General features: G+C 46.8%; 2 protein-coding genes across 2 annotated transcripts; both read left to right on the forward strand.

The window, feature by feature from the left end:
• The first annotated feature begins 542 nt into the window (after positions 1-542).
• Positions 543-1,438, forward strand: LOC123116358 (uncharacterized). The gene is made up of 2 exons (XM_044537322.1): positions 543-710; positions 820-1,438. The coding sequence occupies exons 1-2, from the start codon at positions 572-574 to the stop codon at positions 1,242-1,244; spliced, it is 564 nt and encodes a 187-aa protein (XP_044393257.1). The 5' UTR covers positions 543-571; the 3' UTR covers positions 1,245-1,438.
• Positions 1,439-5,737: 4,299 nt separating this feature from the next.
• Positions 5,738-9,954, forward strand: LOC123112330 (probable galacturonosyltransferase 4). The gene is made up of 7 exons (XM_044533289.1): positions 5,738-6,132; positions 6,227-6,316; positions 6,557-6,960; positions 7,573-7,841; positions 7,951-8,308; positions 8,574-9,149; positions 9,353-9,954. Exons 1-7 carry the CDS (start codon positions 6,009-6,011, stop codon positions 9,626-9,628), a joined length of 2,097 nt encoding a protein of 698 aa, XP_044389224.1. The 5' UTR covers positions 5,738-6,008; the 3' UTR covers positions 9,629-9,954.
• Positions 9,955-10,170: the final 216 nt, after the last annotated feature.

Below are 10,170 nucleotides of genomic sequence, written 5' to 3' on the forward strand. Positions count from 1 at the left end.
CTACTCGCTCCCACCATGATAAGCCATCCTTTGGCATATGTCGCACCCAACCCCCGACATTTAGCGGTGACCCTTTTTTCTCCGGCGAACTTGCAACACTGCCGTGCTGATTACGGGGTAGCCTGCCAGCAAGCTCCTTCATTCACTCTGGCGTCTTCTTCCTTCTTCCCTCCGGCGCCTGCTTCCTTCTAGCGAAAATCGACTTACCCAAATTAAATTTTCAGGCGACTGACGTTTAGCTATTGCATAAAAAAAAGGCATCAACGCCCGTGCTACTACGATCACGATCAACATACCAACGACCACACCTTGTTCCATCGACAAGAAACGGAACGCCCCGCCCATCTCGCCGATGGATCCAGGCAACAACGTTTGCGAGTTACTAGCATGCATTCGTTGGAGTTTCAAAAAAAAGAGCATTCATTAGAGTTTCAAAAAGAAATGCATTTGTTGGCATTTTTTTTTTCCTTCAGCGGCGCATGCACCGGCTGGCAATGCCAGCCCTAGCTGCTCGGGCCGCCTGGGCCTGGCGTGCACGTCTCCATCGGTACATTCTGCATGAACATAATGCATGCTCCCCCACCCTCTCCACCGATCTCCCCGTTATATACTCCCACCACCCCCTTCCCAGGAGCTCGACATTGCGACGTCGACGTACGGGCGCTCTCCTTCCTCGTCTCGATCAGGCCTCTCGTCTCGTCTCGTCTCAGGTGCGTTCCGTGCATGCCGTCGCCGTCGCCGTCGCCATTACGATTTGAAGGTGAGGTCGAGGGCCTGGATTGATCAATGTCGACATGCATGTTCCATCTCCCGATGCAGTGCCCTCAGCCTGCATGGATCGGCGGCCGGAGGGCGGCAGGGCGAGGAAGCGCGCGCGGGAGGAGCCGGACCAGGCGGCGGACTTCCCCTTCGACGAGGCGGCGGCCGCGGCCGACGCCGGGGAGGCGTGGCGGAGGCCGCCGGGCGTGTTCCAGTTCCCGTGGCAGAAGTGCCGCGGCGGGCTCGGCGTGGCCGGCGGCGGCGGCTGGGAGCTGCGGGACGTCTTCTTCCACTCCCTCGTCGACGGCGGCGCCGCGGCCATCGGCGTGCCGGGCGACCGCCTCGTCTCGCCGCCGCCGCCCAGCAAGCAGCGCGCGCTCTTCGACGACGTCGACGCCTGGCTCGCCGCCGCCGCCGACGGCGAGGTCGACCCCGTTTGGCGGTCGGCGATCAGCGGCGCCGGGCCCTCCGCGTCGGCGGTGTGACGATGCTGCATGGCGTGGGCCGTGGAGGGCCCCGTCGCCGGTGGCCCCGCGTGGCATTCAGTGCGCGGCGCCGCCTGGCCCATCGGCCCCGTGAAGCTGCCCTGGGTTGGCACACGGGCCTGTTGATGATCACGATCAATTTCCTCCTGTATATATATGATGATTGCTGCCAATAATTATTCACTCTCCCTTCATTTTTAAGCATCACTTTAATAATCACAAGTCTTGTTTCCAAATAGTTACACATTCTCTCTCAAGCCTCTAGGTGAAAATTTCGAAACCGCATACATATCCATCTGAAACCTACTCATTTCCCGTATTTAAATATCATGTTTTAGATGACAGTCTTATCTCTCTTTTTTTGCAAATAAATTCTTGCATTACTCAAGGTTTAAAGATGGCATTCGTATCATATGGTTACATTAGGAAAAAGTTGAATACATCTCACATATTGACAGGTCATTGAAGCATATTTTTTCATTGATATGTTTCTTGACACTCTGCAGATTTTCGATTATTTGTGTCTAATGCAAAAGGCAAAACAAAACAATAGACAAGTGACCAGTACCACAATAGTACTCATGACCTCTATTTTTTTTTGTAATAACACATTTATAGATGTAGTTTTAAAAGGCTTTATGTCTTAGAGCATAAAATTTATCAACATACACAAATACATTCGTGTTATTCTCCCCCATTTTTTGGTCAAACATCAAAAGTACAAACATGAATTTAGAAAAACAATCTAATTGGAAATACATTACTCTTCAACATTTTACAAGTCTGACTATGTCCTTGGACAAAACGATAACTGACGAAATAGGGGATGGAATAATTCATTACAAATGATGGTTGTGGTAGGAATCAAAATCTCATCGATCACGTTAGGTTGGAGTTTGTACCCTCTGCCCATCAGAACAAACCCTGAGATCGATGCTTTTGTGTGTCCTATTAATGTGCAGTTCCTTGATCTTCCTACTGGAGGCATGATCATGGTTTTCATTCATTCATTTCATTCTTTGTTCTATTGTAGAATCGAATCACTCAAAGGATTTAGAGTCCTTTTACCAACCAGCCAGAACCAACATTTCTCTGTTTTTTCTTTGTCAGCTAGCACAATTTGAATTTCGAGTCCAATGCGCTAAGCTTCATCAATATCAAAGCTCTGCAATTCTAATCCTCGATAGGTATTATGTGAGTATATGTGTGTGGTGGGGGTGTGTATGTACACACCTACGTTGTACTTAGTGATTCTTAATTAAAAATTCTGGTCAAGTAAGACACGTGGTCTTACATGATGATGCTCATAATAAAAATCTCATCACTTAAGCCACGCGGTCTTGACATCATGCTCCATCGGCATCTACATTACAAACATTTTTTATTATCCATGTTGTTGTTTAGTAGTAGTACCCATTGTTGAGACTTGAAATATACAAATCCATGAAGTTACACTCTAGGACTTACGCTTTCAGTTTGATAAAAGAACACCTTAAGGTTTTAGTTAGAACTAACTCAATAATAAATTCATCTTCATGTTGAACTTGTAGAATGTAACATTTTTCAACTGAGTGCTTTTATACTGCCTTTGTATTTAGAGATGACGGACTAAACGAAGGCCAAACCATAAGTGAGAAGAGCTTGCAAAGGTGTAGAGATGAGAGACTAAAAACAGTAAAAAAAAACACGGCAAACAAGGTGAGTAGACGACCGAAGGGCTTTGGTGAAAATCTGAACCAAAAGGGCACTTGAAGCAATCAAAAACATATGGCAACATTGTGTTATGAAATTACATGGATAAATCACATGAGATTTTCCTATGTTTAAGTTAATATAGTACCAGTTGTCTAATCTCAGTCTTTGACATCAAACAAACAATGATACCAAAGCAACAAAAAAAACACAAAACCACCTGCGGAGGGGCACTTGAGACATTCTTATATTTTAGTTAAGGACATTGTTTGTCTAATCCAATCTTTGATGTGCACGCATCAAACGGATAATGATATCAAAGAAAAACACAACAAGGATCGCGAGACCGTCTGAATTCCTTCTTGTTTTTTCTTTTGTCCTAAGAGGAGATCATTAGGGGGAGCCGTTGTTCCCGAGCATCCACGCCCGATGGCGTTGGGCCCGTGCCCCTCTGCCCGTCTCTGCGAGGGAGTAGAACCCTGGTGCCTCATGATATTGTCTAGATATAGTCAAATTCTTCCCTAGAAATAGATATATAGACAAATTCAAGTGAATTATACTTCCATCGTTTCACAATGTAAGATCATTTTTTACACTATGACCTCACATTTTGGGACGGGAGGGAGTAGCTAGGGGTGGGCACTTTGAAACCGAAAACCGAAAAACCGAACCGAACCTTTATAACTGATTTATCGGTTTATTCGGTGTTCGGTTTTTTGGTTCAGTGTGAAGGCCGACCACTATACGGTGTTCGGTGTCGTGTTCGGTTTTGATCGCTAACAAACTGAATTCACCGAAGAAACCGATCTGTACATATCCTGGTTAGTATGTTCCTTTTTTTAGGGAAGGTTAGTACGTTCCTGTAGTGCAAGCGCAACAGCCGGCAGGCCAATTTGCGATCGGCCCAACCCAATAGTTGCTCCACAATTATTTTTCTTAAAAATCTAACTCTGTAATTTACTGGTGCTGCCACATCTAGCCGGCCGGCTGCTCAAAGGTACTCCTTCCGTTTCAAATTACTCGTCGCTGAAATGGATGTATCTAGAACTAAAATACATCTAAATACATCCATACGTACGACAAGTAATTCGGAACGGAGGGAGTACTTTGCTACTGGCTTCTTCAAGTTCTGGTGTCTCGATGCATTCTACACAAAAACTCTAATCTCTAATATAAATAGTGTGTAAGGCCATGCTACTACGTATCACTATGCTAATGATTAGTCCTTAGTTTATTCCATTGGAATATTTTACTATTTTTTTGCATGCACGGCTAGTGAAAAGCTAGTGAATCCTTCCACCAAGTGTATGTATGTGCGTTCATGGAACTAATTGTTTTGTGCATTTTCTACAAAAGCCACCCCTTCTCATTAGTCGTGACACTTTGACTGGTGGCTGCATGTAATTCGTTTTTTTGGTTAATGAACAAACCAAACCGATATATTTCGGTTAATATGGTTCGGTGTCTGAATCTTGTGTACTTATTTCGGTGGCAATTTCCTCGAAACCGAAATTCAAGAAAACTGAATAAACCGAACCGTATTAACCATAAAAACCGAACGCCCAGCCCTAGGAGTAGCTAACAAAACCGGATTAATTAGGTTGAAATGAGTAATTGTGATTTGTGAGCGTGGGCATGCGGGGCGTGACCACAGTCCCGCAACACATTTTCCGGAGAGGTGGTTGTGGGAGGACGGCGGTGGATGTACGCGTTGACAAACTCGTGCGCAACGGCCCAAACAGGTACAACTCTCAACTCATGTCGCCGGTGTAGCGCGCTGCACGGGTTCGTGGCGACTAGGATGGTTCTCGGTCGTCCGTGCCCCTTTTCCCACACACACAGCCCGATCATCATTTGCTGCTTTTTTATAAAGCCGATACACACGGCACGTACGTACAGTACTACTACGATGCCACGCAATGTAAGCAACCTTTTTGCTTTCTGCTGGCCTGCGTCCTTCGTTTCTCCTCACGCCGTCAGCAAGCTGCCACGAGCGCCTCACAAGTCACAACGTACTACTGTACCACGTAAGCATATCTTGGCGGTTGCAACTGCTCGCACGTAGTACCGGCCACCGGCGACATGTACGCAGCACGCACGCACGCACGCCGGACGCACAGGTCGCGCGCGCGGGGCCTGCTGATACGGGCGGCAGGCACAAGCACAACGAGTCTGCTGAAGGTTCTGGCGATTCGTGGAGTGCTCCGAATCGACGCGCGCACGAGCAGATGGATAAACCGATCGAGAGAGAAAAGCACCAACGAATGGCGCCGTCTGAATCTTCTGAATGAAAAGCGCGCACTCAAGGATAGATATACCTTTCTTCTCCTCCGTCTCAAAATGTCACTCGAAAGATATGCTTAACTCACTGGTGTCACTTTCACCCCCTTTTTTTCTGTTGAGAACATTCACCCATTTAATTCGGCCCATCTCCACCCTAAAAAAAACCAGTCTATCTGTAGTACCTGTGTGGTCTCATTAACTCGGTCTATCCATCTCTACCCGTGTGGTCCGTGACGCCTCTGGTGTCCCATGCGCCCACACACCACCGCTCCCAAACCCAACTCTTTTTTTCTATCCACAAACATCGAGCCAAATCTGACCAAATGCTTAGCAGATGTAGGAGCAGTAAATACGATCTTATATCTCTGTACCACACATTATTGTATTATCAGGTTATATCTCCGTACCGTTGCAAATCTGGAGAGAAACATCTCCATGAAATCCATCTGCCCCACAGGCAGGCGACGGGAATAGAAAATTCGCGCGATCCAGCGCGTGAAAGGCAGGCAAAGGTGCCGGTGGAAAGGAAAGAAACCACTCGAGTCCAAATCGGCGCAGCACGCATCGCACCGCATGGGCCGCGCACCGCTCCCACGTTACCCCTGAGCCCGGACTGACTCACTGCCGCCCCGGAATTTCGCGTCCGCCGCGCGTGCCGACGCCCTCCGAACCCTTCGCGAAACCAAGCACCCGCCGCGCCGGAAAGCAAACCCCCTCCTCCCGCGGCGGCGGTGCAGTGCGCCGTCTGAGGCTCTCCGGCCGCCGGCTGCGGGTGCGGGGCGCACGGACATGGCGGGGGCCGCGCGGGGCCGGCGGTGCCGGGGCGCGGTGCTGCTGCTGCTCGCCGCGTCCGTGCTCGCGCCCCTCGTGCTCTACGGCCGCTTCCCCGTCTCGCCCCTCCCGGACTCTGCGGGTACGTGCGGCTCCCCCCTCTGTGTTCCGGCGCCGGCGGCAATGCGGCGAAGATCCGTGCTTGCTTGATTTGATTTGGCTGTGGTTTCTTGCAGTGGCGAGGGGCGCGTTCGATCGCGGCGACGGGTCCGGCTCCAATCTGGTGTGGCCGCATATGGCCGCCTCCGAGGTTTCTCTCGCCAAAGGTGAGCCCGCTTTTCCTTCCCCCTTTCGTTTTGCTTGCCTAATCTCGGGAAGGCATGAGTTTCACTGACTGTAGATTAGATCGTGAAAATGGTAGAGATAGATTGAGTCTGTTTTCACCTCAGTAAGAACAAGTAAACCAACGTCATGCGCATTTTTTGGTGAAGCAGTCGGCAGTTGAGTCATCCTTGGGTAAACGCATCTGATTTTTTGTTGGAACTCTGTGTGAATTGCTTTTGCAGATTTGACGATTGAGAGGCTAGGGGAGCACAAGAACCGGGTGCTGTCGGCGACTGACGACTGGCAAGCAGTTGAGGTAGCCAGGAGCCATCCATCAGAAAAGAAAATCGATACGTGGGAGGACCCTGCGTCGCGGGATGCCCATCAGGTGGTTGCTGTGGGAAATGACAGTGCTCAGTCGACACAGGATGACATGATAAAGGAAGTTGTTAGCACCGACGGACGAGCAGATGGATTTCGTGATCCTGGCGATAGCAAGGAAGCTGAAGAGCAGGATGGACAAGGGATGGATGAAAAGGAGTTGCAGGATGCAACTGAGCTAGAGCACAAAGATGGATCTGGCGCATCTGAGAATAACATTGCTGGAACAGATACTGCTGGAAACCTGACATTGTCTTTGAATAAGGTAAAAAATTATTAGAGAAGCCCTTTCCCTTTCTAAGGGAGGGTATATTTCTGGAAGACTGAATCCCCTTCTAAGGGGGTAAATTAGTGGAAGACTGAATCATGGATACAGACCTGACATATCTGGGTCATGTTACCTAAATATAGGACGCAAAACTAACCTATGACTGAACCTTGCAGCACATCTATATTACTACTCAGTACCTAAGCTCATACTCATCATATGAAGGTAAAGTATTTGTGCACTGAATGAACTGGAATAGAGGTGATATTATTTATTGTAAAAATCAAATTTATTTTATGACTACTCCCAAAGACATTGCATCCATCTTAATGGATTGGCGCAAATATATGCCTATTATTTTCATTCCCATTTAGCAGTGTTACTGTTTTGTGGTCTGTTTCTTACCTTTTTTTGAACATTAGGACCAGAACACTGAGTGAAGAGCGATTACAAGTCCTGAAAATCTACTCTTATATTTTACACCATATTGATAGTTATGTTTACAGTTACACTGTAGCTTGTTTAGTCAGTCACAGCAGAGCATGTTATGTGTTCTGCCAGTTACTATCTTACAGGGTTGTTCTAACAGCTAATGTTTTAATTGTCCAGGAAAGCGCTGCTGATACATCATCTGATCAAACTACACATGCTAGTACCAATGCTGATCTCGCCACATCAGCGAGTAGCACTTATCATTCCGCAACTTCCCCAGATGCTACAATCCGCATCATCAAGGACCAATTGATAAGAGCAAAGACATATCTTGGCGTTCTAGCTTCTAGAGGAAATCATGGTACTGCCAAGGAGTTACGTGCACGAATGAAGGATATCCAACGAGCACTTGGTGATGCAACCGATGATGGGATGCTTCGTCAGAAGTACTTTCTCTTTCACTGTACTACTGAATTTCCATCGTCATTAGTGGTGTCTTGTACTTTGTATTGGGGTATTTATCTCTGAACTTACAGAACTTTCTGTTGCATGAAGTGTCCATGGCAAAATAAAAGCGATGGAGCAGACGCTGGGTAGGATCAAGAGAATGCATGATGGTTGCTCAGGTGCTGTGAACAGGCTCCGTACAAGCCTTCACTCAACAGAGGAGCGTCTTCAATCTCACAGAAAAGATGCCAACTATCTAGCTCAACTAGCAGCAAAATCTTTACCCAAAGGACTCCATTGTCTGCCATTGCGGCTTACAAATGAATATTATTCCAGCAACTCCAACAATAAGGATTTTCCAAATACGGAGAAGTTGGAAGACCCTGAACTCCATCACTATGCAGTTTTCTCAGATAATGTATTGGCTGCTGCAGTGGTTGTTAACTCCACTCTTGTTCATGCTAAGGTATACCACTTGGTCAATGAGATAGCTAGCCAGGCAGCTGATTAATGATTGTGAACCGACTTCTGTTTTGTATTACCTCCGTACCAAATTACAAGTCTTGGATTTTTCTAGATACGAATGTATCTAACACTAAAACGTATCTAGATACATCCGTATCTAGACAAATCTAAGACAAGTAATTTGGGATGGAGGGCGTACTATAAATCTCACTGTATTTAAGTTTGTGCCTAAAGCACTAATATGTACTCAATACTCTGTTCTGCAGAAACCAGCAAACCATGTCTTCCACATTGTGACAGATCGGCTTAACTACGCTGCAATGAAGATGTGGTTCTTGGCTAATCCCTTGGGTGAAGCTGCGGTTCAGGTTCAGAACATTGAAGAGTTTACCTGGCTGAACTCAAGCTACAGCCCAGTTCTGAAGCAGTTAGAATCCAGTTCGATGATTGATTACTACTTCGGGAGTGGGAAGGCTAGGCCGGGTGAAAATCCCAAATTCCGGAACCCAAAGTACCTGTCGATTCTCAATCATCTGAGGTTCTATCTCCCTGAGATATTCCCGAAGCTTAACAAGGTGTTATTTCTAGACGATGATACCGTGGTGCAGCAGGACCTAAGTGCGCTTTGGTCGATGGATCTCAAAGGCAAGGTCAACGGTGCTGTTGAGACCTGTGGAGAGAGCTTCCACAGGTTTGATAAATACCTCAACTTCTCCAATCCTCTAATTGCCAGCAATTTTGATCCACATGCTTGCGGTTGGGCATATGGCATGAACATGTTTGATTTGTCCGAGTGGAGAAAGCAAAACATCACCGACGTCTACCACACCTGGCAGAACCTGGTGAGTTTATGAACTTATGAGCAACATATCATATAAAAAAAAATCCTCACCAATAGCTCAGCAGAGTATGTCCCCTAATAAGATTTCAGCTATTCTGCCATGTTTTGATCTACATACAAAGAAATCTCTGTACTTCTTCACCAACACTATGATCCCCGCATTCGTCAGTGGTATTTGACCCATGGCTTATCTCATTTGTGCAGAATGAAGACAGGCTACTATGGAAGCTAGGCAGCCTCCCTGCAGGCCTTGTGACGTTTTGGAACCATACTTTCCCGCTTGATCGCTCGTGGCATCTTCTGGGGCTCGGGTACAACCCGAACGTCAACGAGAAGGAGATCAGGCGGGCATCCGTCATTCACTACAATGGGAACCTGAAACCCTGGCTCGAGATCGGGCTGTCGAAATACCGAAAATACTGGTCGCGGCATGTCAATTACGATCAAGTGTTTATACGGGAGTGCAACATAAACCCCTGAGTGGCAAACACACTTTGTGTATGGTTTTCTTATTCTTTTTAAGCTTGCTATTGGTTAATTCTTTATGCTCTAGGTTTTGTAAGATATCTAGAGCATCTACTATTGTTTTTCAGTGGTAAAGGTGCCCGTTCCTCCTATGTATGACTAACTGCAAAGGTGCCAGCTGTTTAGTGGTAGGCTTTAGAACCAGACAGACACACGCTCCAGTTAAGAGCCACGTAGGCTATATTGCGTTTTTATACTTACTGATGTGGATGTAACAAGATGGTAGAAAAACTATGTCCAGTTCCTGCATACTGCAATGCAAGTGTAATCAGTTCGTTCTCTGTCCTGCGGCCACACACGAATTTCGAAGTGGTTGCTGGGCTTATGTCGATAAGTTAAATTATCGTAATAATGCACACGAAGTTTACAAACCCAGCTGCAAACGATGGCTCCCAATGGACCGTTCAGAATGCGATCAAATCCAACTGAAAACGAGGTAATCCAATGGATGCCTTATCTTAACAAGATAGTGCAGGATCCCTAAAAAAAAAAAAAAA

Source organism: Triticum aestivum, chromosome 5B (genome assembly GCF_018294505.1).
Source record: "Triticum aestivum cultivar Chinese Spring chromosome 5B, IWGSC CS RefSeq v2.1, whole genome shotgun sequence".
NCBI classification, from domain to species: domain Eukaryota; kingdom Viridiplantae; phylum Streptophyta; class Magnoliopsida; order Poales; family Poaceae; genus Triticum; species Triticum aestivum.